The 25,427-nt window shown below is 59.0% G+C and overlaps 14 protein-coding genes across 16 annotated transcripts in view; 5 read left to right on the top strand and 9 right to left on the bottom strand.

Annotated features, from left to right (window-relative positions):
- The window catches only part of SDRG_14466 (hypothetical protein), a gene marked incomplete at both ends in the record, with an annotated part of 3,203 nt that extends 2,612 nt beyond the window's left edge, over positions 1 to 591 (top strand). The window contains one exon of the mRNA XM_008620596.1: positions 85 to 591. Within this exon, the coding sequence (XP_008618818.1) occupies positions 85 to 591 (507 nt within the window). The remainder of the gene's footprint in view (positions 1 to 84) is intronic.
- A 228-nt stretch (positions 592 to 819) lies between these two features.
- Positions 820 to 2,254, bottom strand: SDRG_14467 (hypothetical protein). The gene is made up of 2 exons (XM_008620597.1): positions 1,112 to 2,254; positions 820 to 1,063 (listed from the first exon to the last, which is right to left on the bottom strand). The coding sequence occupies exons 1-2, from the start codon at positions 2,234 to 2,236 to the stop codon at positions 893 to 895; spliced, it is 1,296 nt and encodes a 431-aa protein (XP_008618819.1). The 5' UTR covers positions 2,237 to 2,254; the 3' UTR covers positions 820 to 892.
- A 287-nt stretch (positions 2,255 to 2,541) lies between these two features.
- SDRG_14468 (hypothetical protein) lies at positions 2,542 to 5,140 on the top strand (the record flags this gene model as incomplete). The annotated part of the gene is made up of 2 exons (XM_008620598.1): positions 2,542 to 2,580; positions 2,630 to 5,140. The coding sequence occupies 2 exons, from the start codon at positions 2,542 to 2,544 to the stop codon at positions 5,138 to 5,140; spliced, it is 2,550 nt and encodes an 849-aa protein (XP_008618820.1).
- A 2-nt stretch (positions 5,141 to 5,142) lies between these two features.
- On the bottom strand, positions 5,143 to 6,840 carry SDRG_14469 (hypothetical protein). The gene is made up of 10 exons (XM_008620599.1): positions 6,605 to 6,840; positions 6,463 to 6,555; positions 6,373 to 6,419; positions 6,130 to 6,330; positions 5,929 to 6,085; positions 5,829 to 5,876; positions 5,670 to 5,777; positions 5,524 to 5,624; positions 5,356 to 5,473; positions 5,143 to 5,309 (listed from the first exon to the last, which is right to left on the bottom strand). Exons 1-10 carry the CDS (start codon positions 6,812 to 6,814, stop codon positions 5,193 to 5,195), a joined length of 1,200 nt encoding a protein of 399 aa, XP_008618821.1. The 5' UTR covers positions 6,815 to 6,840; the 3' UTR covers positions 5,143 to 5,192.
- Positions 6,832 to 8,848, top strand: SDRG_14470 (hypothetical protein). Its single transcript, XM_008620600.1, has 4 exons — positions 6,832 to 6,958; positions 7,011 to 7,046; positions 7,095 to 7,363; positions 7,418 to 8,848. The coding sequence occupies exons 1-4, from the start codon at positions 6,848 to 6,850 to the stop codon at positions 8,739 to 8,741; spliced, it is 1,740 nt and encodes a 579-aa protein (XP_008618822.1). The 5' UTR covers positions 6,832 to 6,847; the 3' UTR covers positions 8,742 to 8,848.
- Positions 8,820 to 10,251, bottom strand: SDRG_14471 (hypothetical protein). The gene has a single exon (XM_008620601.1). It carries the CDS (start codon positions 10,230 to 10,232, stop codon positions 8,877 to 8,879), a length of 1,356 nt encoding a protein of 451 aa, XP_008618823.1. The 5' UTR covers positions 10,233 to 10,251; the 3' UTR covers positions 8,820 to 8,876.
- Positions 10,252 to 10,683: 432 nt separating this feature from the next.
- SDRG_14472 (hypothetical protein) lies at positions 10,684 to 12,090 on the bottom strand. Its single transcript, XM_008620602.1, has one exon. The coding sequence runs from the start codon at positions 11,760 to 11,762 to the stop codon at positions 10,758 to 10,760; it is 1,005 nt and encodes a 334-aa protein (XP_008618824.1). The 5' UTR covers positions 11,763 to 12,090; the 3' UTR covers positions 10,684 to 10,757.
- Positions 12,091 to 12,511: 421 nt separating this feature from the next.
- SDRG_14473 (hypothetical protein) lies at positions 12,512 to 13,663 on the top strand. 3 transcript variants are annotated; one of them, XM_008620603.1, is made up of 6 exons: positions 12,512 to 12,689; positions 12,747 to 12,876; positions 12,922 to 13,030; positions 13,083 to 13,247; positions 13,309 to 13,417; positions 13,470 to 13,663. In XM_008620603.1, exons 1-6 carry the CDS (start codon positions 12,596 to 12,598, stop codon positions 13,634 to 13,636), a joined length of 774 nt encoding a protein of 257 aa, XP_008618825.1. In that variant the 5' UTR covers positions 12,512 to 12,595; the 3' UTR covers positions 13,637 to 13,663. The 3 variants fall into 3 exon arrangements, with proteins under 3 accessions (XP_008618825.1, XP_008618827.1, XP_008618826.1); XM_008620604.1 differs by having other exon boundaries at positions 12,669 to 12,699; XM_008620605.1 differs by having other exon boundaries at positions 12,668 to 12,876.
- Positions 13,664 to 14,287: 624 nt separating this feature from the next.
- On the top strand, positions 14,288 to 14,623 carry SDRG_14474 (hypothetical protein; the record flags this gene model as incomplete). Its single annotated transcript, XM_008620606.1, has 2 exons — positions 14,288 to 14,346; positions 14,392 to 14,623. The coding sequence occupies 2 exons, from the start codon at positions 14,288 to 14,290 to the stop codon at positions 14,621 to 14,623; spliced, it is 291 nt and encodes a 96-aa protein (XP_008618828.1).
- Positions 14,624 to 14,702: 79 nt separating this feature from the next.
- Positions 14,703 to 15,402, bottom strand: SDRG_14475 (hypothetical protein; the record flags this gene model as incomplete). Its single annotated transcript, XM_008620607.1, has 3 exons — positions 14,703 to 15,016; positions 15,061 to 15,173; positions 15,218 to 15,402. 3 exons carry the CDS (start codon positions 15,400 to 15,402, stop codon positions 14,703 to 14,705), a joined length of 612 nt encoding a protein of 203 aa, XP_008618829.1.
- A 170-nt stretch (positions 15,403 to 15,572) lies between these two features.
- SDRG_14476 (hypothetical protein) lies at positions 15,573 to 17,291 on the bottom strand. Its single transcript, XM_008620608.1, has one exon. It carries the CDS (start codon positions 17,276 to 17,278, stop codon positions 15,779 to 15,781), a length of 1,500 nt encoding a protein of 499 aa, XP_008618830.1. The 5' UTR covers positions 17,279 to 17,291; the 3' UTR covers positions 15,573 to 15,778.
- Positions 17,292 to 18,251: 960 nt separating this feature from the next.
- On the bottom strand, positions 18,252 to 19,864 carry SDRG_14477 (hypothetical protein). Its single transcript, XM_008620609.1, has one exon. It carries the CDS (start codon positions 19,857 to 19,859, stop codon positions 18,339 to 18,341), a length of 1,521 nt encoding a protein of 506 aa, XP_008618831.1. The 5' UTR covers positions 19,860 to 19,864; the 3' UTR covers positions 18,252 to 18,338.
- A 1,595-nt stretch (positions 19,865 to 21,459) lies between these two features.
- Positions 21,460 to 23,011, bottom strand: SDRG_14478 (hypothetical protein). Its single transcript, XM_008620610.1, has one exon. The coding sequence runs from the start codon at positions 22,995 to 22,997 to the stop codon at positions 21,489 to 21,491; it is 1,509 nt and encodes a 502-aa protein (XP_008618832.1). The 5' UTR covers positions 22,998 to 23,011; the 3' UTR covers positions 21,460 to 21,488.
- A 380-nt stretch (positions 23,012 to 23,391) lies between these two features.
- SDRG_14479 (hypothetical protein) lies at positions 23,392 to 24,967 on the bottom strand (the record flags this gene model as incomplete). Its single annotated transcript, XM_008620611.1, has 2 exons — positions 23,392 to 24,903; positions 24,956 to 24,967. The coding sequence occupies 2 exons, from the start codon at positions 24,965 to 24,967 to the stop codon at positions 23,392 to 23,394; spliced, it is 1,524 nt and encodes a 507-aa protein (XP_008618833.1).
- Between the last annotated feature and the right edge of the window lie 460 nt (positions 24,968 to 25,427).

Here is a 25,427-nt window from a genome sequence, read left to right on the forward strand (position 1 = left end):
CCTTGGCCCGCGCCGCTAGCACGTCCACCAAGGTACTATCAATGGTGTGCATTGCATGGCCTCATGCACGTATCCTGATCCTAGCTCAAGGTTGGCGCGAAGCTGCCGGCGACGACGCTCACGGAGCACCGGTTGTTTGAAGGCGAGGGCTGCGCCATTGGCGCGAACCCCATCGACCTCCACGCGGCCTCGAAGAACAAGACGGTGGCCATCTTTGGTCTGCCCGGCGCCTTCACGCCGACGTGCTCCGAGTCGCACTTTGCGGCGTTCCTTGACCACCACAAGGACTTTGTCGCCGCGGGTGTCGACGAGATTTGGTGCATTGCGGTCAACGACCCGTTCGTCATGGGCGCGTGGGGCCGCTCGCTCAACGCGACGGGCAAGATCCGCATGATCAGCGACGGCGACGCGGCCTGGACCAAGGCCAACGACCTCGTCTTCGACTTGACGGGCAAGAGCATGGGCGTCCGCAGCACGCGCTACTCGCTCCTCGTCAAAGACGGCGTCCTCGCCGCCGTCAACATTGATGCGCCCGGCAAGTTTGAAGTCAGCGACGCCGCGACGCTCCTCGCGCAGGCCAAGAAGCTCTAAGCCGCTCTGTTCGTCGTAATTCACAACCAGTCCTTTCATGCTTGACACAGAGGTTGACGCTCCACGAGATCGCTTTGCGGCAAACCGTCTTCGTCATAGCACGAACGCGGTCAAAGCTCGTGGGTGCACGCTTGGTGCCATGTCTCGCGCCATCCCAGCTCCTACCGCGACGCATAGCAAAGCGAGGGCAGCCTCAACAACACGAGCGACACAACCATCACCGACGCCTCCTTGGACACCGCATCAGGATCGATACGAACATGCACTGTACATATACAGCAGACGTTGATATTCTATTTGGCTACCGGCCAAGTTGAGTACGCGCACGCTGGCCAAACTGAAAACCCGCTTTGGGAAGCCGCGCCGCGGGCAGCGGCGTCAAGACGTCTTCGTACGACTGCGCATTGACATAGTGCGACTGCCGGCTCTGGCCAAACGAGCCCGTCACATCGAGACCGTCGTCTTCGTCGTCCTATGTCATCCAGCATTAACAACGACAACGTCGATCGCACGCACGTACGCTGAAGCTAAACTGCACGCGGGGCGCGTCGGTGCGGCCAGGCGTCTGGCGACCTGGGTTGGGCGTCTGTGGATAAAAGTAGACGCTCTCGTCTTCTGCATTCTCGTTCTCGTTCTCGTCATCGTCGTCATCGTCCTCGGGATACGGCGACGATGCGACGTCACCCTTGGTCGGGGACCAGTAGACGGCCGTCGAAAGCTGCTTCTTCTTGAGCAGCAGCCAGTGCCACGCGCGACGCACGCCGCCAAAGACGCGGCAGATGCGGCACCAGAGAGCGTAGATGCCGAGGCGAATGCGGTGCAAGAAGCGCTGTGTCGCAAGGCGATAGCGCACAAACGTAGCGCGCCGCTGCATGCACGAGACGACGACGAGGACGATGCAAGTCGTGCAGAGCGTCGAGAAGACCCAAAAGCGGGGCGTCGAAAACATGTCGATCGCGCGTGGACGGGCGGCCGTGGTTGCGTTCGATGGGCGTGCGACAGGCACAGGTGCGAGCGGTGTCGGAACATGGGTTGGCTCCGTGACGCGCTCGTCAACTAGCTCGCCGTCGCGCGTAGGCTCGTCGTCGACAGGTGCGACGGGGTCGTGTGCGAGGTCGTCGGAGAGGTGCAGCATCATGTCGAGGGCCTCCTTGCGCGTATTTTCGACCATGGCTTCCATCATCGATTGCATGTGCTGCATGGTTTCTACGTGGATCGCGTCGACTTCGGCGCGGACCTTCTCTTGCTGCGTCACGAGACGCCCAGTCTCGAGCGCATGCATCTGCGCATCGAGCTGCGTCTGCGCAATCGACGCCAGTCGCTGCGCGTGGGCCTCCATCGTGGCCGCCGCCGCAGCAATCTGGTCCATCTCAGCGATCGACTGCTGGATCTCGATGAGAAGACGGTCTTCGCGCGCGCTTTGGAGCTCGAGGTTGCGGTACATGAGCGCGGCCGTGCCCACGAGGAAGAGGAGCGCGCACGTGACGACGCGGTAGAGCCGCGGCAGCGTCGTCTTCGCCGGCAGCGCTGCCCGCGCCGGCGTAGCATCAGCGCCAAGATGGCTCTCTTCCACCAAGATGTCTCCATGAGCCCATCCTCTTCGCTGCGGCGGCCGCGCGGAGCGTGCTCGGACGCCGGTGCTCATGGCTTGGAATGGGCGAAATGAAATCCTCGTACACGGTATCCGGACCGACCAGCGTATCCGGGAGGCGTTTAAACCAAGTCATTATTGTGCATTCGATGTGTATTGACTCCTTTAACGTACTAAAACGTGTTTAACGCATGCCACAAAATACAAGACACACAATATATACCTGCTTCTCTTCCATTTCCGTGGATGTTTCTTGATTCCATACAAATACCAAGCTATGAGATCGTATTTTAATGCACATTCGCGAGGTTTGAAATATTGGGTCCGCTCCCGCCAAGTAATATCACTTGCCCTCTCGGATGGAGGAAGAGCTGGACGCATGGCGGCGAGGGAAGCAGGTAGACATGCCACATGTGAAGAGGATCGCGCTCATGCTGGACATGCAAGGGACCGCTCCTGCCTCTGCGGCCGACCGAGGGCATGGGACCCGACGCGAGAAGGATGGGACCCGACGTACCCCGCCTGCAACGAGTGCATCGCCAACGGCCAGAGACGAGCAAGACGTTCACTGACCTCAGCGCCGTCCGGCTGCAAGCGACGCGAGAGATGCAAGTCCACGTGCAGAAGCAGCTCTCGGCGATCAAGCAGGCCAAGCAGTCCCCGCGTCTCTGCGCCAACTACATGAGCTTCCCCGACGTGCAGCCCATGGAGCCCAAGACCGTGGACAAGGAAGACAGCGATGCGCCAGACGTCGTACGACAAGTCGAAGATGCGACAGAGGACGTAGCTCACTACGACGTACCGGACCATCACCGGGCCGACGACCTCGAGGACCGTGCCGAAGAAGACTGTGCCGGTGCTGTAGCTGAAGCCCAAGACGACAGCGAACCTACAGAGCTCGATGACTGCGTGGACATGGCTCAGGACTGGCGACCTGACGACGATCCAGATGGCGAGTCGTTTGACGACCACGGGGCCTCGGACGGCGACGATCTTGGCCGCTGCGAGGTCGTTGGCCGCTGCCAAGAAGACGAATTTGACGCGGGTGTGACGAGCGACGAACGACGGGAAGACGCTCCAACTACGCGCCCAAGTGAGACCTTCCCCAGCGCGGCCTACGCCCAGCAACTCCATGATCGATTCTGGGCCGACGACGAAACCATTGCGATCTTTCAGCTGGATCAAGAGAGTTTTGGCGGCGGTGCGTTGAACGAGTCATGTGATCAAGACGTACATGAGCTGTCGCATGACGATCTCGACGAAGAAGCCTGGGAGGTCCCAGCCACGCTCGTGCCCCACGCGTACCCCGTGGCGTGGACACCCAGTTTTGACAACCTCAGCCCCGCATCTCCGCAGAGCATCGTTCATTCCAGCCCGTCGCTCTCGTCGGAGGACGCAGACACCTCCTCGGACGAGCTCGCGCATACCGCCAAGTACCATCTCGAACTCGACGAGTGGCCTGCACCCGCTATCAACGCAGTCATCGGCGATGGGCTGGGCACCGACGACCCAAGCCAGCTCACGGAGCGCGGTGACGAGGTGTCCGACTCGACCACGCATGCGCTTGGCACGGAGGGCAGTGCTTTTGCTGCCGAGGCCATGGCCGACGAGTCGATGGATGACGCCACCGACGAGACGCAAAACGCGCCTGCCGCGACGAGCATGTCTCTGGACGTGTCGTCGAGTGAATACGATCACGTATTTTCGGGCTCGGACGTCGACGATGCGACGTCGCCCGGCTACTACGGCGACATTTCGGTGCTGAGTGGCACGACGCCGGCGTCGATTGTAGAGCTGCACCTCGACTCGGGTGCCGATGAAGCCAGCGCGTCGTCAGCACTTGAGGAGGTTGTTTCTGTCGGCTCTGGAGACGACCCAGCGGGAACGATCCCGCGAACGCACGCAGCTTTACACGCACCACACGACGACGACGCCGAGGATTTGACGCTCGATGGCTCGGACAACCTTTTGCTCCACGATTCTGTCGATCTTCTCTTGGATGCCACCTTCACGGGCGGTCTGCACGGGCTATCGTCGCCGCTGTCGGTCGAGATCCCGTCGGTCTCAGCGACGTGTGCCGCTGCAGTTTCGCCCACGACAGCATTGCCAACAGTGCTGCCCCGCCCGCTCGACGCGTATCTGTGGCTGGATGTGCTGCGCCGTTTTGTGCCATGCATGGTGTTTGTCGCGCTGGGCTTTGCCGGCTTGCGCTGCCGGGACCATATCACTGCGATGCAGCTCGCTGCTGTCGCTCCACGCTTGCAGCGGCTCACGGAAGGCCTGGCAAGTCGCCAGACGTACCTTGAAGCGACAGCCCACGCTGCCAAGACGCTGCGTACGAGCGTAGCTCTGCATCTCCGTGGAGACGCTCAACTGGATGCGTATCGTCGCCAGAGCGACGCGATTGCGGCCGCTCGGTGGCACCTTGTCGACGACTACACGGCTGCCATCAACGATGCTCGTGCCCAAGCCGACGCATCCTTTCATGTGGTCCAAGACTTTTCCGAGGCAACAATCGAGCAGCTCGCCAAGCACTTCAACCTGCCGTGGACGTCGATGGCATCCAACCTCGAGGCATGGACACGCTTGTGGCAGCGCGATGTCGCTACCTTGCACCGTCGTCGCGCTGACGTGGCCGCGTGGCAGCAGCGTTTGGCGACGACGCCAACGTTCGAGTTTGAGTTTCGAGACATGCTCCAGCTCGCGCGGCAGTGCCGCAAGGACCAAGCGCCCACCTCGCTGCCGCCGCTACCGTCGCACACGGCCGAATTCGATACGGACTGGCACGTCTGGATGGGCTTGATCGTGGTATTTTCCGTCGTGCCTGTGATTGCTTGCACGGGCCATTTGCTGCGACCTCGCCCAGCGATCTGCCTTAAGAACGAAAACCCGATGCGACATGCGCCGTTGCAACGGGCTGACGCGACCTCGCCGCACTTCAGTACGTCCACTGCGTAAGCTGCAGATGGGATCGCCCATCATTGTCCTCGAATAACGTGGTTAATCTTATTTATACAGCTGGTCCACTGGGTCCACTGGGTCCACTGGGTCCACTGGGTCGATCGCGGAGCTGGACGTTCTCAAGCTCGACTTGATGCAGTCGCTCAAAGACACCGAGCATGCATTTCTAGGCATTTGTCGTGATGACGCATGATCGTCATGACCCGTCTTACATCGATCTGGTCGTCGATCGCATCCCGCTCCCGGACACCGTCGACCACCGTGCTGATCTCGTCTTGGAGCATCTTTTGGGCGACGTACGCGTCGCAGTTTTGCTTCTCCGTCTCGAATCTACCCGCCTCCAAGCGTCAAGGTGTCCCTGTGGCACGTTCTGGACGTACAACTTCATGTTGAAGAGCATGGCTTCTTGGTCGCGCTCGCCCTCGACGGCCGCGAGGCGCTGTTCCATGAGGCTCAGCATCGCGCGTGCCTGCTTGTCGACCTACATACATGGCTCACGGGTGATGCTATGCACGAAACTACCGACATCGGCGCTGCTCGAGAGCGTCCGCGTTTTCTGCAAGAGCAATTTGTCGTAGCTCTGCTTCATGCGCAAGTAGTTAGTGCGCTGTCGCTTGGACTCGTCGACGGCCTCCTACGTGCGCCTCATGCGGTCACGACCCTATACAAGGAGAAAGCGACGGACCTGCAGCCGCTTCTGAAGTCGAGGAATCACGTTGGTTTTGGTCTCGACCTAGTTCATTGCCATGTCTCTAGTCGCGTGGAGCGCTTGTTGCGTCGCCTACGGTCTCGGGGCGCGCTTTGAGCAGCTCGTCCACCTTGGCACGCAGCTCTCGGATCGTCTTGTCTTGCTCGGCCGCAAGGAATTGGAGGTAGTCGTCCTTCTTGGCGCCAATCGCCTCGACTGTTGCGACCGTCGGCGGATGCACCAGCGTTGACGTCCTGCCCCATCTTCTCTGATAGAGTACAAAAGCAAAGGGACGTACGGCGGTGGAGCAGGGCTAGGGTCGTGCCGCCGGACGGCTTCGTCTTTGGCGGCGGCCAGTGCCTTTTCCAAGTCGAGGTTCTTCTTGTAGAGCTTGCGAATGACGGCTTCGGCAATCTGCAGCTTCTTCTCGGGCGACGGCGGCTCGGGCTCAAGAGTACTGGGGGTCGGCACGTGGACGGCTTGCGTGGGTGTCGGACGACTATGTTCGCATAACGTAGCAGCGAGGTGCCTCGAACTCTACCTCGTGTGTAGCTGGCCCTTGATCGAGTGCAGCTCTTGCATCGCCACCTGCAAGGACGCTGTGGCACCGCTCACCGCGTTCGGTTTATACCTCGAATTTGTGAGGGACGTTGCCGTCCAGGAGAGGAAGAGTTGGCTGGTCGTCGTGGATCTCTTGGTTCATTGGCCGACGGGCTTTTACTTGCTACGATGCATGCTTACGACGCGAGATTGCTGATGCTGGATGCGCATACTGGTGGGGGCTGTGTCTTGTGTCGTGCGGGGGGCGGGGGCTTGATCGGCTTGGTGCGCGCAGTGGTTGTCGACGCTGGCAACGTCGTCGGGTGACCTGCCATGTTGGTGGAGGTGAAGAAGCCGCCCTTGCAATGCATCGAGCGCTGGGCGGGAAGGAAGAAGCCGCCGCCAAAGCTGCCAGAGGAGGCGACATCCTTGGGTCGGCTCATGGCATGTAGCGTAACTGCAACTCAACGCTAAAAATGAAGGTGGCGTGGGCCGATGTCGAGATCATTTGCGTCGACGAGCATTTGACGTCCATCGACGCTGTCGAGAGACTCGTCGTCGACCGCGTGCAGCACCTCAATGTCTCGGTACCAACACGAAGGACGATACGATGTCTCTACTGTGTACTACTACACGTAGTTCAACCTCCTCACGGATTTGGCCAGCCTTCACGCCGTACGTAGAGCGTAGCACCAAATACTTCATTATAGTACGACCGCGTAGGCTACAAATCTTCGCGTCCTCAACGTTATGCACAACCACCTTGCGTCGTTGGACGGGGTCGCGCCACTACTGCAGCTGCGGACACTCAAGGTCGGACACAACCGAATCGCGCATCTCGGCGCTGCCTTGGAGAAGCTCTCGCAGCTCCAAGAGCTATGGCTCGACCACAACCGCATCGAACTCTGTGAGCTGCCGCGCTTCCAGGCGCTGTCTGAGCTTCAGACGCTCGTGCTCGAGCCGAATCCGTGCTGCAAAGAGCCTTCGTACAAGTACGTTCGATCGCTGCAGACTTGAGGTAGTGGGATGACATTCTGCTGTCGTAGGCTGTACCTAATCAACTGTCTTCCGTCGCTTCGCCGCCTCAACGGCATGCACGTCACCGACGACGTGCGACAGCGCGCTGCGGCATTTCGTGCCAGTGCCGAAGGCCGGGCGTTCGAGCGGCTCGTGCAGAGCAGCAGCACAAACAGCGCCAAGGCGACTAGCAAGGCCAAATCGATGAACGAGCGTGAAGCCAAAAAGGGGCGACCTGACAAGGTTCCACCCTCGTCAACACCGCACGAACCTAGCCGTAGCAACAACAACAGTATGGACCACGAGACGGAGGACAGAACCATCTCTGAGGCACCAGCATCACCCCCTCCAAAGCTTCCGACACGGCGCTTGCCTCTGAAAACCAAGGGCCATCGCAAATCGCCGCTGCCATTCGACGTCGAGAGCTACCCGATTCAAGACTATATGCCAGCTACAACGTCTCCGCCAGAAGGGGCACCGACTATCGATGTCATGCAGGGAGGCGCCGTCGTCGCGCTGTCGATCGCCGATGCTGTCGGCGGTCTTCCCGTGTTTGGAACTACCAAGCCGCTGAAGAAACCATCCGCACAAGTGCCTCTAAAGACCAAAAAATCGAGTCGAGCGCTGCCACCACCCCAGCCCGAGACGGTCGACGACTCGAATCAAGTTGATGCTGGAAGGCGCGACGAAGACGATGACGACATTCTCGACATGGAGGCCTACGTGGCACCAAAGCCAGCCCTTCCCGCAAGCGCACCACCCAGGCAAGCCGAGTACAGCTTCAAGTACCCTGGCTCCACCGTCACGGGCGTGCACATTCGATGCGACGGCTCCGCACTCGCGCGCTGGCCCAACGGCGCCATCGCAGCGACGGTCGACCGAGATGTCGACGGCTCGTCGCGCATCTACGGAACGTACAAGGACGGCTCGCTTTTGCTGAATTTTGACGGACACGGTGCAGGGTTTGTCAACTACGCCAACGGCAAGACAATGCTCTCGACATCTGCGGCCGGCGACGGTCTCTACCTCAGCGCCGAGAACGGTGGCATCCTCGCTTCATGGAATAAGAGCGACGGGTCGCAGTGGCGGGACGTGACTGCCAAGCTCAGCGAGAACGTCGGCGTCGGTCTCACGCGGTTGCCACGGGGCGAGTTGCGTATCGACGTGTACCTCGTGTGCAACGCGCTGCGGGCGCGCGTCACCAACGGCTACAACCTCGCGATGGCCACCGGCGACGACTGCAGCTCTCTCTTTGGCAAGCCACAAAGCGCCAAGAAGAAGGCAGTGCGCCCCAAGCTGCCGCATGCCGACCTCGTCTCGGAGATCCGCGCGGCAGCCGCCAAGCTTTTCTAGTCGACCTCCTGTACGATTACTGATCGTACTATATACTGTACCAAACGATTAGGTCCATTGCCTCTCTTCACACAGACAATGCTAACAAAAAAGGACATGTAACAGGGGTTAGGGTTGAAAGCGGGTTAGGGCGGCTTAGTGTTCCGTCTGCAGCTGTTCGTACGTCTTGGTGCGCTGCCGTGAGTGCTTGTGCAGCACGACGAGCGAGACCACGAGCACGCAGCTCACGATGAGGCCAATGACGGCGAGCGGCTTGGCGGCCGCATCGACGGACGAGACACCATTGTGGTTGAGGCGGAGCGACACCACCTGCTTGTCGGCGAGCCAGGGCAAGTCGGGGTGCTGCTGGGTCACATACTCGAGCAGCGTCATGCTTTCGCCCGTGAGCTCGTTCATGAGCGGCGTGCCACCGAGGTACGACGTGTCCTTGGCGTCACCAAACTGGTTGCGGTCGTTGGCGCTGATCCACTGCGTCACGAGCTGAAGGAGCTGCGACTCCTCGTAGACATGGATCACCTCGTACGTATGCGTCCAGGGCTGCACAAAGATGGAAATCAGGTACGTCTTGAGCGCGTTTGGGGCGCACGTGCAGGTCGGGCCCGTGCTCAGCGCCGAGGCCACGGCGCAGCCTTCAACGTTGAAGCGGTACGTAGTGCCGGCGACGACTTGGGTCGCGACCGCCAAGAACGACGAAACGCAGACGTGGGCGTGCGACGTGTCGTTGGTCAGCGCATTGTAAAAGTCGTCTTTGGCTTCGCTGTTCATCTCGGCGTGCTTCCAGCTGCCAGCAAGCGGGGCTGCTGACTCGACCGAAAGCACCTCGTACGTATGTGTCCACGACTGCGCGTAGAGACCAATCTTAAACGGCATCGACGACGCACAGCTGCAGCCGCGCGTGGCCGCGACCGCGTTGGGCACTTGGCAGCCAAGCACGTCGAAGCGGTAGTTCATGCCCGAGACGACCTGCTGGTGGACGTGCTCGATCGACGTGACGCAGACATGCGCCGTGTTGCTGTTCTTGTACGACGTTTCTTGCGAGAGGCCATTGTAGAGGTCGTCGGCCGCATCCTCAATGTCGCCTTCCTTCCAGCCGCCGACAAGCACCTCGGGCGGCGCGTCTTCCATCGCGACGGCCTTGAGCTCAAACGCGTTCGAGCCGAGCGGTGCAAAGACGTCGATCGCGTAATTGATCTGATCCTTATCGGTCGGCGGGCAGAACGTGGCCGGGCACGACTCGAGCGTCTTCGCCTTGTTGTTCACGGGGCAGCCCACGACGTGGAACTTGTACTTGATGCCAGCGACCACCTGCTTTTGGACCGACGAGATGCCCGTGACGCACACGAACGCCGAGCTCGCGTTCTGGAAGGCGCCGTACAGCGCGGGCTTGGCGTCTTCAATGGAGGTTTGCGACCAGCCGCCAACTAGGCCATGCGTAGCGGCGCCTGCGGACGCGACGGCCATCGCGCTCAGGAGCATGCGCAGCGCGACCATGCTCGTAGCGTTGGGTAAGATTCGGAAATGCAGTGCGATGGCCATTTTTTATACCACCGTCCAGAGTTTTAATTCCATTTCCGATTATTTGACCTAGTATTACTATGCAACATTAAACATTAAACATTAAAATGTGATGCTTGGAGACGATGGGATTAAAATATATCGGGTTTGCCAGATCGCCAGTTTGGCTGCGCAGCTGGCAGTTCGATGCACCGACTAATCGACTAATCGCAGCAAGTACGTCGACTAACTAAACCAACCGGGGACTGCGCATGCAAGGAGTACTAGCAGCATCTGGCATGGGCGTGCGAGTATCTATCTACGAGCAAAATTCTACGAGCGCTGGCGCCTGGTGAAGAGGCTGCGTCGCGCGGCTGCCGTTCTGGCGCATGTACTGGCACCGTGCTAGCCTCCGACCAGGGTTGATCTGAGTGCTTGACTAGAAGACTTGACCAGAGCTTGACCAGAGTATCGTTGATACGAGTTACAAGATATAACCATGAAGAGACGGAGTTGTTGTCATTAGTACAGGCAGGCAGCGGCGATGGCTAGCGAAGCCAGTGCAACCGAGGTGGGCGCTGCGCTGGACGGCTTGGCCGTCGGTGCTGCGGTCGTCGTGTTGCCACCAATCGCGCTGCCCGCGCTGCTACCGTTGGTCGCTGTTGCAGAGACAAAGGTCCCGTCGGCCTTGGCCTGGAGCGAGCCGCTGACCTCGAACCCGCCCGTGAGGCTCGCAAATACCTTGACTTGGTAGCTGCTCGAGTCCTTCCCCGCGCACGTCGCGTTGCAGGACGTGAGAGACGACTCGGGCGAGGCCTTGGGCAGCGCGCAGCCCTTGACGCTGTACACGAGGTTCTGGCCCGCGACGACCTGCTTGCTGACCGTCAAAATATCGGTGGGGCACACGCGGGCGACCGCGGCGCCCACGTAGTTGGCCTCCGTGCGGGTTGCGTTGAAGTAGAGCGCGACGTCCTCGGCGGTCGGCGCCGTCGGCGTCGAGAAGCCGCCGACAAGCCCGGCCGGGTCGTCTGAAGTCGCCCCCGAGACCGTCGGCACGATACGCGTGATGAGTGTCTCGTTGCCGGGCCGTGCAAAGAGCGAAATCGTGTAGCCCGTCGCTGCTTCGGTGCAGGCGCAGGCCGATGTGGTCGCCGCCTCCGTCTTGACAGCGCAGCCCTGGACGTCGAGCTTGTACTGGATGCCGGCGACGACCTTCTTGGAGGCAGAGACAAAGGTCGTCGCGCAGACGCGCGGGCAGCCGTTGCTCGGGTAGCTCGCCGGGAGAATCGAAGCATCTTGGTAGAGCTTCTGGATTTCGGCGACGGTGGCGTTGCTCCAGCCGCCGACGAGGGCCGCGTCAGCGGTGGCCGAGGCAAGGAGCACGGACGCTGCGAGAGACGTGATCGTGCGCATCTTGCCGGTAAAAAATCGAATGTGAAAGATGTGTGAGATGGATCCGCGCTGCCCACCTGGTTTTGCAGCGCTGCATTCTTGGCATTTGTATCGAAAATGTGGACGGGGCAGCATCTGATTCCTGGTCTGGAGACGACAAAATTGTCGGTTGCTCGCCAAAATTCAGGGCTGTCAGTGGGCCACCCGGGGTACTCGTGGTCATGCCGCAGGTCGCAGCGCGGTCGAGGCCGACGGGATCGCGCCGCCGCAGCCCAAGCGTGTGGCATGCGTGAAACAAGCCATAGTGTCTGCATTGCCCAGAGCCGGTCGTTCCTTGCGTGCATATTCGAACACATCGAAGCAGCAGATGGCGTCTGATTCAAGCTCGCAACGTGGTGCGCGTGTCAGCGCGTATCAGATCTGACACGGGACTTGGGTGCGCCTCTGCCTGCCTCTGCCAGAGTCTCTTGCAACCAAAAGTAAGACTTGTGACCCCATCATATTTTGTGGCGTCGGACCGAGCCGTGCGTCTGAGATGGGACGACCGGGCAAGCGCCGCTTTCTCTGGTGTGTGGCAGCTGCGCGCCTCCCACATTCCAGAGTCATGCGCCTTCTTGGCACCGATGGTGGAGCCACTGTCGCGCTTACCATCAACTATTCTCAATACGTCATCATTCAATGGCTCGAAAGACAAAATTTGGCTTCTGTGTAATTTCGACGAAATTGGACATTCGCCAACGTCAGCCAGCAGTTTGCGATCGCTATACAACGCAATACGGACTCCGTCTTGCCGCAGCGAGCCTCGATACGGATCGCCAAGTCGTCTGAAAGGCTGCTGTTGTGCTGTTTGTGATGGAAGTTGCGTGGGCGATCATCATTCTGCAATAGAATGCATGCGATGTCATTTCCCACCGTGACGAGACTAAATACACACGTGTGTGAAACTCTCGTTTTGTATATTACGCAATATGGATTGCTGCAGTGCACCCGAACCATTGGCCAATATTGCGCGGTCGGCCTCTATAAATAGATCAAATCAGACGACTTGGCACTTTTCACGAGGTGCGAGCGTGTGCTGGCAGCCTCCTGCCACAGGCAGCAGCTCACAGCAATATGTAGGATTCATGGACGCGCTTCTTTCTTCCGAGCTCTCGGCCGAGACGCTGGCTGCCCTCCAGGCGCACCTCGCTGCGGTTCAAGTCCGCGACGAAGACGACGACGTCTCGGAAGACTTTCGCCTCTCGCAATTGTACGCTGCATTTGTAGCCAGCTTGCTCACGCCGATCGAATGTAGCTGGTACGACCAAAAGACGGGCGACGCGCTGGCGCTCGAGGCGCTCGAGAAGAGCAAGGGCGGCCCGATCGCTTTTTTGAGCACGCCCGCAGCCTTCAAGGCGCTCAAGGTACATTTTGACTCGCAAATTGCACTTTGCATTGCGATTGTATGGGATGTAGGCCATGGAACCAGAGCGTGACAATGTCTACTTGTTCGAGTACGACCATCGGTTTGGTGACAAGTACGGTGACGCGTTTGCATTCTACGACTACAACAACCCGCTGGACGTCGACACCAAGTTTCACCACTTTTTCGATTATGTGCTCGTCGAGCCGCCGTATCTGGTGCGCTTCATATTGCAAATGATCTCGGTTGTAGAAATTTGATTTTTACATTGTGTCGTAGACGTCGCAGTGCTTGCGTGGATTTGCCAAGACGATGCGCCTCATTTCGCGTGAAGTTGATATCGTGGACGGCGTTGAAGTGCTCAAGACGCCCAACACGTTTATCAACTGTACGTCATATCAACAAGCTTGCAATCAGAAGTGACAACATTGGGCTTGTAGCTGGCGCGATGCACAAGGTCATGCTCAACGAACTCAAGCTCGTGCCCAGCGGTTTTGTCCCAACGTTCGAGTCCAAGCTCTCGAACCGTCTCACGACTTATATCAACTACGAGTCGGAGCGCTTTGGCCCTTGCGACCACACGTTCGATGACGATGTCGAAGAATAGAACAATCCACGATGACTTTGGAGCGTATGTACCATTTCTTGGCGGCGCTCCTCTTGCGTCATCACGGACGTTTTGGCTTGGGTGGAAGCAGCTAGGGCTGGGGTTGTCTGTCCACTGGACTTGTACTCAAGACTGTGCGCATTGCAGAACGCCCACATATGCTCATATATAATGGTACGCACAAGTAGCCACGACAATTCGTCACAGCTCTCTAGCATCGACATACAAGGTTGGAGAGCTTCACCAGTGCTCACATTCTCATCGCCGTGCAGTACGAAAATTCCACTTAGATCGCTGTGCTGTGTACGCCCGTTCCTCGAGCGGGAGACCCAACGTCCTCTCGTAGGCATGGTACAGTCGGCGCGACCCAGCAGTAGCTCATTCCCTTCAGCTACTGGAGCCCGACGGTGACGACGAACAAGAGACTCACAAGACAGATGATGCTTATCTGGGCTCGAATCGGAATCCTCAACGCCAGACTCACTGCCTCGTTCTCAGTCGTCTGGACTGTGGTCTGGTCGTCACGAGAACCACAATTGTCGAACGTACAGCCAACAGTCACGACCATGGTGGACTACCGGTCAACGGCCAATCCGCAACGCCCAATGTGGCCCATCAGCCAAAAAGCATCGGTTTCAGCGACACTCTCGCATGGTCGACCTCGCTTCGCCGCTGGCGCTCGCTGTCCCTCTTCACTCGCACGACGACAGGTAGACAGATGCCATCACAGGACTCAGATCTCATTGCTGATGCAGTGGGTCCCGGCCATGTTCGCCGCGTCGAAAGCTGTCGGCTGCCCGCGCCAAGGACCGCGAACTGAGCCGCGAGGTCAAAGACTCACCGCGTCTGTCGCTCTCACCGGACGCGCTGCGCAAGTTGCACATTTCGATGCCGACGCGCGCCGACGAGAAGCCGCTCGTGCTCTCGGCCCGCGAGACGTCCGAGTGTTTCGTATCGCAAATGCTATCCAAGTTTAGTGCGATCTAAGAGAAGCGTGGGCTCTAGTATATAAGTGTACACATTGGACATAACGACTAAACATGCGCGGTTACGACGCTTGCAGCGACTAGTTGGCCTTGACGTGCGGAGGGGGCGCAACGAACCCCAAGACACGCACCCACGTGACGAGCAGCACGCCGACCGACGCGACGAGCGTGACCCACTTGAGCTCGTTCGCGGCCGCGCCCGTGTAGGCGGCGAGGAGCCAATTCATATCACGTAGGCTCTGCTGCAATGTAAAGTCGTACGCTGTAAAGATATGCGCCGCGTTCTCGAGCAGGTCGGCGACCACCGAGAGAAACGGAAGATACGCGAGCAGCGAGACGGGGCGCCGCAGCCGCATGTAGCCAGCAGTGATGAGCGTCGAGAGCAGAAGGACATCTACACAAACGCTTCGCATTCAACGCGCTCGAGCATGGACGTACAGGCCGGCATGTAGAAGAAAATATCAAAGAGCTCAAAGAGAATGAAATTGCGCCGGGCCACCGGGCCCATGGACGCGTACAGATCGTGGAGCTCGATGGGCGTGTAGCCAAAGCTAACCAAATGAGGCTACGTGAAGGCCATGGCAAGAAAGCGTACCGGACGTCGGGCAGCGGGAGGTCGGCGACTTGGCCGTGGGTCATTGCGGCGCCGTCGACGTAGACCTGCCCGATCACATTGATGGCGACCGTGACGAGCGCCTCGTAGAGAACAACGAGACCAATGCGCAGGCGCGTCTCGGCGCAGTAGGCGATCGCGTCGGCCGCCACGTCAAGCAAAGCCATCTCGAGCGAGGAAAATTTCAAAGTGGCGTTTTTCTAGTCGTGCCGTTTCGACGAAACAGTGTTTCCATACAGTGTAATGCGTTGACGCCAACGTTGACAAGACACGCGCGACCACCAGGGCGTGGAGCCTGTCCTTCCTGCTCGAAGAAGCGGCTTGTATGGCTTGGTCAATAGCGACTTCATGCTGACACTACATGCCCCTGTATCGGGACTCAACTCGAGTTGGCACACCCGGTGGACGAGCAGTGCACCAGAACTGTGTACCCATAGCACTTCCAGTTGAGTAGCTCGGTGGAGTTGGTCGGTGGCTTCTGTACTGTCCATACACAGGATCATGTTCACAATGATACAGAATATGTGCTGAACGTCCCATTCACTATACAAAAACCATGCAAAGGGGGGACGTGTCGGAGACCGGCATGATGTCAGACCACTGGGCTCGAAACGCTGCATGCGGCCAGCGCGGGACAATGACAAAGTGGCGATCCGGAAGCGCCCGGACGGCGGCCGCAAACTGCGCCAGCTCTTTTTTGCCCCACTCGCCTTGGAGCTGGACGACCTGGAGGTTTTTGATCGCCGCATTCATCGTTGGCAGCATGGCAACGATGTCGTCGACGTCAAAGTCGTGCTCGGACAAGTCGAGGTGCTTGAGTGGCCAGTTTGGGACGTGGGGCATGACCTGGAAGAGCTGGCGAGCGTCGTTGGCCTCCAGCTGGTGCGACCCGAGCCCGAACGTCTCGAGCCGCGACCGCGTACACACGGTTGCGAAGAGCATCCGCGCCGTCTCGTTCGCAAAACTCGAGTGCTTGAGCTGGAGGTGCTTCAAGTTGGGCATGTTGCTCAGAAGCTGGAGCACGTCCAGCGTGCCGACGACATCGCGGCCCACGTAATGGGCTTCGAGCGACGTGAGGCCTTCGACCTTCTCGAGGACGTCGTCTTCCTCCATGAGCGCGTCCAAGTGTTTGCAGCCGAGGTGCTGAAGCTGTGGGCCGTGGACCAGCGCCGCGACAAAGTTGTCCCAGCCGTCCTGGGAATCGTCGGTGCCGTCGTAGTCGTCGACGTCCCACTCGAGGCGCTTCAAGCGCTCGGGCAGTGGCCGCCCGTTCAAAAACTCAGCAAAAACGTCGACGTTGTTGAGGCGAAGCGCGGTGAGCGTCGTGCAGTTGGAGATCGCATCGCAGAGCGCGAGGACCTTCGGGGTGTCTGGGTCCAGGCCGAACCAGACAAAGTCCAGTCCCAACGTGGTCACGGGCTGCGTCTGCAGCCACTTGGTGAGTTGCGCCGTAAACGCGGGCTTCACGTGGCATTGGAGGTTGCCGTCAAAGCCGTTGTAGGCGCCGATCGTGAGCGACGTAAGGCATGGCAGGTCGAAGAAGACGCCGTCGAGCGCGCCGTAGCCAGCCGAGCAATCAGAAAGAACGAACGTCTCGAGGCGTTGGCAGGACGCAAGCGTTGTGCGGTAGTACGCCCACGTAGCCGCGTCAATGACGCTGAATAAGGATTCGTCGCCGAGGTAGAACGTCAGCTCTGTGATCCACGGCGCAATGCCAGCCACGATTCCGAGATCTTTGCGGTTCTCGATCTTGTAGCTGACGACGACGCGCTTTGGTGCTAGCGCTGTAATGGCGGCGAGGTCTTTGGCTGCGGCGCGCGAGAGGCTCGGGCTGCGCACCTCCACGTTAGGCCAAGCAATGCTGAGTGCCGGCTCGGAGAAAAGCCGAGCGAGGCTCGCCAGTGCCGATGTCGTAGCCGAGGCTGGGAGCGCCTTCGTGAAACGCTCAAAGGAGGCGGCGCAGGGAATGAACAGTGCGATGGCCTCGGCGATCTCGGGTGCCAGGACGCCGACGTCATACCCGCGGGCGCGCTGACAAGCCATTCGTACGTTTATCAAATGTTGCAGGTCGACACATGAATATTTCGGAGGTATGACGTGGCAAGCCGACAGAGCCTGCGAGATTGCACTTGGAGTCAGCATGCACAACCTTGCATAGTCACTACTAAGCTTGATGAACGATATCGTGCGCTTGTTCTCAGCGAGATCTTTAGAACTTAGATGGAGCGGGACTGGCCTCCACAAAACTTGTAAACCTTTACCGGCAGGCAGCTCGTTTGCTTTCTATTGCTAAATATGCTGGCCGTGGGGGCGCCACGTGTACCTGCACAATATCACTTTCTGTCATACCAGTTTCGTGTTTCCCGATTCTTCTACCGTATAAAACGCACTGCACGAGGCCATGCAGCTTCAATCCCGCGCGAAATTCGCGGGCGTTGCCGCGTTGCACTTCATCATCGGACGCGTCACCATGCAAAGGGTAGCTTCTAAGCTTCCACGTTATTGGTCGCACCAGCACCGCAACAAAGCTCCTGCGCCCTCAATGAACGATGGTCGTGATCCTACTGCAGAATTGCCAGCACGCGCGGGCACACAAGTGATATTAATACGAAACGGTAGTCGTTGGACGTGTTGCGACTGCTAAAATCCGAAGAGGGAACGTTATCAAGGCCATCAATTTCATTGCTTTGGCCTTCTTAACACGGCATGCGCTTACCCGAGCACTCTGCAGACGGACGAGTCAAGAGACGACGACGCGATGCCTTGCCACTGCTCGCAAAACGCTGGGGATGGCGAGCGCGGCTCGATGACAAAATGGCGATTCAGAAGCTGCAGGACAGCGGTATAATCCGATGTAGCAGTGTCTCGAGGTGCTTGCCGGACGCGAGCGTTGCGCGGTAAGTTACCCACGTAGCCGCGTCAATGACGGCGTTCTACGCTTCGTTGCCGAGGTCGAATGCTAGCTCTGTGATCGATTGCGCAATGCCAGCCACGATCCTGAAGTCCGAGTGCTCCTTGATCTCGTAGCTGCCATTGCATTATTTAAAGGCGCGTCATACCAGTTCAGAGCTCCCTTTCTAAAGTCATCCATGCAAGATATCTACTAGACGTACAAGACGCACTGCACGACGTCATGGCGCGGCCCCATACCGTTCGCTTCAATCACGCGCGCGAAACTCGCCGTCGTTGCCGCGTCACGCTTCAGTTTCGGATGCGCCGCCATTGCAAAATGACAGTCGGGTAGCTGCGCCGCTGCTTTCGCAACCATTTCCACCTCGTCGACCAGCCACCAGACTTGCAAACGGATCGTCTGCAAGTGTGCGGCCGCCGCATTGATCACCGGCAACATCGCAAGCAAGCTCGCAGTGCTGCGTCGGTGGCTCGAGATGTCCAGGTGCGCAAGGCGACCAAACTGCGGCACATGCTGCAGAAAATACACCACTTCCGCATCGTACATGGAGCGTTCCGTGATCTTGAGCACCGCCAGGCGCGGAAGCGTCGAGAGCACGTTGGCGAGGTCGCGAGCGTACCGACCTTCAAAGTTGGCCAACCACAGCGTCAGTGACGTCAGGTGCGTCATACTGCCCGCAAACCGCAAAAAGGCTTCTCGGTTCAACACTCCGCGACCGACGCCCGTCGTGTCGAGCGACTCGAGACCTCGAATCTTGGCCAGCGTCTCGTCGCTGTGTTCGAGGCCAAATTCGCGCAACCGCAACAGCGCTTCAAACTTCTTGCAGCCGAGGTGCACAAGCTGCGGCCCGGTTGCAAAGGCACTTGCAAAGTTGGTCCATCCTTCGTCCGGGGTTTCCTCCAAGTCGGTCTTCTCCCACTCGAGCGACGTCAAGTGCGCGGGCAATGGCCGGCCGCACAAAAACACGCGAGCAAAGATGCTCACATTCTCGAGTGCCAGCGTTGCGAGCGTCGTGCTCGACGCAATCGCATCACAAAGCTGCAGACAGAGCGGCGAGCTGGGCCGGGCGTCAAACCGCAGGTCTTTCAGCACCAAACAAACGACCGGCGACGCCTCGAGCCACTGAATCAAGCGCGTGCAAAAGTCATTCGTGAGGATCGCGGTTGAGAAGGATCGGTGGCCCGCGAGCGAGAGCGACGTCAGCCGCGGAAGGTTCCAGATGACATCGCCGAGCGCGATGCACCCGCTCACACAGTCGGTCACTCGCAGTGTCTCGAGGTGCTTGCACGAGGTGATCGTCGACCGGAAAAAGGTCCACTCCGCCTCGTCCATTGTCGAAAGCCCGTACGGAAACTCGAACGTGAGCGAGGTGATCCATGACGTGGCAAACGCAAAGGCGGCCATTTCGTTGCGCGTGCCAATCGCGTAGCCAATAGCGATGCGCGGAGCCAGCGCCGTGGCGTCGACAAGATCTTGGAATGTTACGCTCGAGAGGTCTGGGCAAAGCACCGTGATTGTGGGCCACATCACGCACATCGTTGGCGTCGTGCACAGTCGTGCAATGGCCGCCAGCGCCCGGGTCTTGGCCCAGAGCGGGAGTGCGTGCATGAGCTGGAGAAACGTGGTGGGACACGGAAGAAGCCGCGCGATCGTCTCGATGATCTCGGGCGACAAGCCACCAAGGGCCGTCGCGCGGGGGGTTGGCGTGGCCATGCTCGAGCAAATTGGAAACTAAGAATTGGATTCGCAGTACAAGTGCCCAACGGGAAAACCCTTTCCCAGTCGTCTCGAACCATCTCGCGATCAACCGGATGCCAGCCCATGTCGACGGGCCAAACATCAACGATTCTCTCAGACCAGCGTCGCTCCGGTACCCAGACGAGGATACCGTATCGCTAATACGACGAGCACATGCGTGAGGGCAAACATGTGCAAAATGTACGATGGATTCTTGTCGGCAGTGATCTAGGGAATAAGAATAAGAACTATGAAAAATTTGGTCGCCAAATATATACGCGTCGACGTCCCAATCGAGGCGCTTCAGCTGCGGAGCAGCGGTCGCCCGAGCAAAAAGTCTCGAAAAATGTCGACGTTGTTGAGTTTAAGCGTCGTGTTGCTGGCGATCGCGTCGCAGAGCGCAAGGGCCAATGGGAAATGCCTTGGCGCAGTCCAAAGTCTTTCTCAATCATCTAGTGCGCATGACGAGCTTCCGTCAAAGCATCGGACGCAGCGCGATGGCAAAGTGCCGGTTGGACAGCCGTCGACAGCGCTGACAAACGCTTGTCCGCAATTGGATCCCCAAAAGCCTTGCAGTCGGAGCGTCTCGAGTCGCGTGCACATAGCTATCGTCGAGCAAAAGAAGACCCACGCCGTACCGTCGAGGGGATGCGGCAATCCGTCGTAGCGGCCCAACGTCAGTGGCGTGATGCAGGAGGCAGCGCCGGCGACGACTGCGAAGTCGCGCCCAAATCTTGTAGCCAATGGCGATACGCGGATCTAGCGGCCTGGCCGCAGCAGCACCTCAGCTGTCACAACTTTGACATGATTCTGGACGATGATGCAGTGCTGCACAAGCTCCAAGGTCTGACGTATCGTACCACGACGGACAGGGAGGTAATACGCGGCGCGTTGCCGGAGACGAAGGCCAACTCCTCTTGTGTGTCACTCGTGTAGCTAATGACGATCCGCGGACCAACCTCGGCGGCATCGAGAGGGTTCCGAGATGTCGCACTGCATGGCGTAGGGCGAAGCACTGTGATTGTCGGCCATGCCACCGACATTGGTTGGTGCGGTCGAGAGTGACGCGATGGCCGTCAGCGCTTGGCCCACGCCGGCGGCGCTGCCACAAACACGGCAAAGACGTAGGGCCCTGGCAGCAAGCGTACAATCGTCTCGGTGATCTAGGGCAGCAAGACGCCAACGTCGGCCGCTCGGGCGCGCTGGGTTGGTGCTGCCTTCACCATGGCCGCCAGCGGTAATTACCTCTTTAAGTCGATGTATCGAGTTTGGAGGTATGACGTGGCACCCCATGCGATCAGCATGTGATTGATCGAAAATTCTGCACAAATCAAAACTGTAGCGATGACGCGTCCAAGGTTTTCTCGATGAGCTCGTGGTCGTCATGCGTCGTCTCAACGACCTCGGGCTCGCCTTGGCATCGGAGGACGGGATAATCCGCCCTCGGGACATTTGCATTTGACCGAGTCGACATTCTCGAATGTATAGCCCGATCCTTGCAATTCAGTAGCGTGTGAGTATGCCTTCTGACTGGATACATAATGCGCCAACGATGAAGCGACACAACACGACATAGATGAGCGCTAGCGCTGTTCAAAAGGGCTCTTAAATGAACACAATGCACTGGTCGAGGCCTCTGCGCGGCGCGAGGCCGCTCTCTTCGATCCAATGCTCGTGGCGGGCGTCGGTTGCCGCCTCGCTGTGCTGAGCCGCCGCGTCGAGAACAATTGCAAAATGACGGTCGGGCAGCCGACGCACCGCCTCGACGAAGTCTTCGACGTCTCCTGGCTGCCAGTGGCCTTGCAGGTTAATTGTCCGCAGCCGTTTGGCTGCTGCATTGAGCGTCGGCAGAAGACCAAGGATGGTCGCCATGTCGAGGGCATCGTGCGAGACATCGAGATGCGAGAGGCACGCAAAACGGGGCACGTGCCGCAGGAGATGCGCCAAGTCGTTCGTCGACATTGCGAGCTCTTCCCATCTGCTCTTGCCGGTGAACTTGAGCACCTCGAGGCACGGGAGCTTTCGAAGCACCGGGACGAGATGGCGCATCAGCTGGACTTCAAAGCGGACGTCGCGGAAGCTCAGCGTCGTGAGGTTGGCCATGGTCTTGAGGGCATCGAGAATCTCGTAATGGGATGCGCAATTGTTGATCTCGAGCGACGAGAGGCCTCGGAGCATATGCCGAATCTTCTTGTCGTGGAGCAGCATGACAAAATGCTTGCAGCTAAAGTGCGTCAGCTGCGGACCACCGGCGAGCGCGCTCAGAAAGTTATCCCACATCTCGCTCGTGTCGCTGCTGCGACCTTCGTACTTGTCCCACTCGAGCGACGCCAAGCGCACAGGCAGAGGGCGCTCGTACAAGAACCCTCGCTCCAAGAGGTTGACATTGTTGAGTGCAAGCGTCGTGAGTGTCGCGCTGGACGAGATCGCGTCGCAGAGCGCGAGGCAGAGCGGCGAGCCTGGCACGTCGGCAAAGCTGATGGCAAACATGGTCAAGGATACGACAGGTTTGGTACGGAGCCAATGGACGAGGCGCTCGCCAAAACCGGTCGAAAGCTCGAGCTCAGACCAGTCAAGACCGCCCACGAGTGCGAGCGACGTGAGGTGCGCAAGCTTGAAGAAGACGCCCTTGAGATAGCGAACGCTGCCGCCCCCGTAGTTCGTGAGCTCGAGGCTCACGAGGTACGTGCACGACGCGATCGTCGAGCGGAAGAAGCGCAATGTTTTGTCGCTGGCGTCATTCAAGTCGAACGTGAGCGACGTAATATTTGACGCGACGGCGGTGACGACCGCCAAGTCGTTGCGTGTTGCAATCGTGTAGCCAATCACAATGTACGGTCCGAGCGCGGTGGCAGCGACAAGATCTTCGGTGGTCGCGCTGTCGAGCTCAGGGCCAAGTACAGTGATCGTCGGCCACGCCACCGCCATGCTTGGTACAGTCGAGAGACGTGCGATGGCCGCCAGCGCCGGGGTTTTGGCCCACGCCGGCAGCGCTGCAACGAACGCAGCAAAGGCGTCGGGCCCTGGCAGAAGGCGTGCAATCGCCTGGGTGATCTCAGGCAGCAAGATGCCGATGTCGGTCGCTCGGGCGCGCTGGGGTTGTGTTGCTATCATACTCGTGTCGACGAACCGGTGCTGAAAAGGCCAGTCAGTTGACGTTGGTCACCTTTCAAATCCGATATATAATGTTTCGAGGTATGACGTGGCACGCCACCGTGCGATCACGCAGTGATCCATAGCCCGTGAGCCGACACTCGGAAGCTGCTGGCGCTGGGAGCGGCCAGTGCATGATACAAAATAGCACCTCCTTAGCCGTGACGTCATATCATTGAAGCACAGCTGCAGACAAAGTCTTCGAGACGATCTTCGCCTCGGTCAGCACGGAACGCACCATGCGGTTGGCCGGGACCATGATGCATTGAGTTGACAACCATGCAAGATGGTAGACTTGGGACAATTAGGTACTAAACTTCAGTGCATACACAATGGTTTACTGCCAAAGAGGCCTTTACAAGTACAAAACACACTGCTGTTCGCCGCCGCGCGGCCCCAGGCCATGTTCGGTAATCAACTGCGCGCAGCGGGCCTCGGTCGTCGCATTCACCGATCGCGCTGGACGCAGAACGATCGCAAACTGGCGGTCGGGCAGCTGATGCACCGCATCGAGAAACGCTTCGACGTCTCCTTGGTGCCAGTAGCCTTGGATGCTGATCGTCTGCAGATCCTGAGCCGCGGCATTGAGCGTCGGTAGCATCTCAAGGAAGGTCTTCATGTCGAGCCCGTGCTCGGAAACATCGAGGTGCGCGAGGCACATGAATTTCGGGACGGTTTGCAGCAAGAGCTTGAGGTCCTTCGCCGACATGGTGTCGTCAGTGAGGCCAATCGCCGAGAGCTTGAGCTCCTTGAGGGACTGAGAAAATCGCAGCGCCTTGATGAGCCGGCGCGCCACCTTGCCGCAAAAGCCGATCGTGTTGAGACTCAGCGAATTGAGCTCCAACATGTTGCCCAAAAACTGAAGAAAGAGCGGAACCGTATCCGAGTTTTGGTCCACATCCATCGCGTGCAGCGAGAGCGACGTGAGGTCTTCGAGCTCCTCGAGGAGCTCTTCGTGCTCTAGAAGCGCCTCAAACTTCTTGCAGCTCAAGTGCTTGAGCTGCGGACCGTCGGCGAGCGCGTCAAGAAAATTGCCCCAGCCTTCGTCCGTGTCTGCATGCAAGTCACCGGCAAACTCGTCGGCGTCCCACTCGAGCGACGTCAAGGTCTTGGGCAGAGGCCGCCCGTGCAAGAACTCGCCTCCAAAGAGGCTCACTTGGTTGAGCGCCAGCGTCGTGAGAGTCGCACTGGACGAGATCGCGTCGCAGAGCGCGAGACAGAGCGGGGTGCCCGGCTCCACGGCAAACCCCAGGTCGATCAGCTTCAAGGAGACCGCAGGCGCCGTCTGGAGCCAATGGGTGAGACGCTCGCAAACATCAGCCGGGAGCGGCGTCCCATCCCAAGGACCACTGCCGCGGAGCGCGAGCGACGTGAGGTGCGCCAGCTCGAAAAAGTCACCGTTGAGGGCGATCAAGCCGCGGCCGCCGGAGGCATCCGTGAGCTCGAGGCTCTCAAGGTGCATGCAAGAAGCGATCGTCGAGCGGAAGAAGCTCAACGCCGCCTTGCCGGCGCCGGTCAAGTTGAACGTGAGCGAAGTAATATTGGCCGCGATGTCGGCGACGGCTCCCAAGTCGTTGCGTGTAGTAATCGGGTAGTCAATGACGATGCGCGGACCTAACGCGGTGGCATCCGCGAGGTCTTGGATCGTCGCGCTGTCAAGCTTGGGGCTGCGCACGGTGATCGACGGCCACGCCACCGTCATGCTTGGTGAGGTTGAGAGACGCGAGACAGCCGCGAGCGCCGGGGTCTTGGCCTCCTCTGGCAGCGCTGCCAAGAGCGCAGTAAAGTCGTCGGAGCTCGAGAGCAGGTCGGCGATCGCCTCGGTGATCTCAGGCAGCAAGACGCCGCTGGTGGTCGATCGGGTGCGCTGGCGGGAGTTGCCATCGACTTTGCTTTTGACACGCCGACTACCGTACTACCCGCCACCGCATTTCACCTTTGAGATTCAATAAAGTATTAAGTTTGGAGTATGACGTGGCACGGTACGCGTTCACACGGGATACCTCCGGCTGGTGTAGCGAGAGGAGCCAAGCAGGGGCTGAGCATGGCTATGTGCGTCTGGGCGAACAAGTCTGAGCCTGCAAGCGACAGGCTTGCAGTAGCTTTGACGTCGTGCGACCGATTGGGTGACCAGCTATACTGAGGCTGGGTAGCCGGCTGGACCAGCCGGTTAGAAAAACCGACTAGGCTAGCCGGCCAGCTGTGGACGTGCACTTTTGCTCAAGATCTTGCTGGTCGAGTGCGGCCATCGCCAACGCGAGCAAAGCGACAAGAGATGGTCGTGATGAGCCGCGATAGGCCGCAAACCTATTTAGAAGATATTATTTTCGACTAATCCCGCCAGATTGCCAAGACAGTACTACTAGTCCAGCAGAGAAATCGAAACGTGCC

The sequence above is a fragment of the Saprolegnia diclina genome (genome assembly GCF_000281045.1).
Source record: "Saprolegnia diclina VS20 unplaced genomic scaffold supercont1.72, whole genome shotgun sequence".
In the NCBI taxonomy this organism is placed as follows: Eukaryota; Oomycota; class Saprolegniomycetes; order Saprolegniales; family Saprolegniaceae; genus Saprolegnia; species Saprolegnia diclina.

Coding starts and splice junctions, on each gene's coding strand:
- SDRG_14467 (XM_008620597.1), bottom strand. CDS start 2,236: ATGAGCACCGGCGTCCGAGCACGCTCCGCGCGGCCGCCGCAGCGAAGA. Junction 1,064..1,111: donor GCGTGCAGTTTAGCTTCAGC/GTACGTGCGTGC, acceptor TGGATGACATAG/GACGACGAAGACGACGGTCT.
- SDRG_14469 (XM_008620599.1), bottom strand. CDS start 6,814: ATGAGCCGACCCAAGGATGTCGCCTCCTCTGGCAGCTTTGGCGGCGGC. Junction 6,556..6,604: donor ACAAGACACAGCCCCCACCA/GTATGCGCATCC, acceptor CATGCATCGTAG/CAAGTAAAAGCCCGTCGGCC. Junction 5,778..5,828: donor GACTTCAGAAGCGGCTGCAG/GTCCGTCGCTTT, acceptor AGGCGCACGTAG/GAGGCCGTCGACGAGTCCAA.
- SDRG_14470 (XM_008620600.1), top strand. CDS start 6,848: ATGAAGGTGGCGTGGGCCGATGTCGAGATCATTTGCGTCGACGAGCAT. Junction 7,047..7,094: donor ATTTGGCCAGCCTTCACGCC/GTACGTAGAGCG, acceptor ACGACCGCGTAG/GCTACAAATCTTCGCGTCCT. Junction 7,364..7,417: donor TGCAAAGAGCCTTCGTACAA/GTACGTTCGATC, acceptor CTGCTGTCGTAG/GCTGTACCTAATCAACTGTC.
- SDRG_14471 (XM_008620601.1), bottom strand. CDS start 10,232: ATGGTCGCGCTGCGCATGCTCCTGAGCGCGATGGCCGTCGCGTCCGCA.
- SDRG_14472 (XM_008620602.1), bottom strand. CDS start 11,762: ATGCTGCCCCGTCCACATTTTCGATACAAATGCCAAGAATGCAGCGCT.
- SDRG_14473 (XM_008620603.1), top strand. CDS start 12,596: ATGGATTGCTGCAGTGCACCCGAACCATTGGCCAATATTGCGCGGTCG. Junction 12,690..12,746: donor GACTTGGCACTTTTCACGAG/GTGCGAGCGTGT, acceptor AGCAATATGTAG/GATTCATGGACGCGCTTCTT. Junction 13,031..13,082: donor CAGCCTTCAAGGCGCTCAAG/GTACATTTTGAC, acceptor TATGGGATGTAG/GCCATGGAACCAGAGCGTGA.
- SDRG_14476 (XM_008620608.1), bottom strand. CDS start 17,278: ATGGCTTGTCAGCGCGCCCGCGGGTATGACGTCGGCGTCCTGGCACCC.
- SDRG_14477 (XM_008620609.1), bottom strand. CDS start 19,859: ATGGCCACGCCAACCCCCCGCGCGACGGCCCTTGGTGGCTTGTCGCCC.
- SDRG_14478 (XM_008620610.1), bottom strand. CDS start 22,997: ATGATAGCAACACAACCCCAGCGCGCCCGAGCGACCGACATCGGCATC.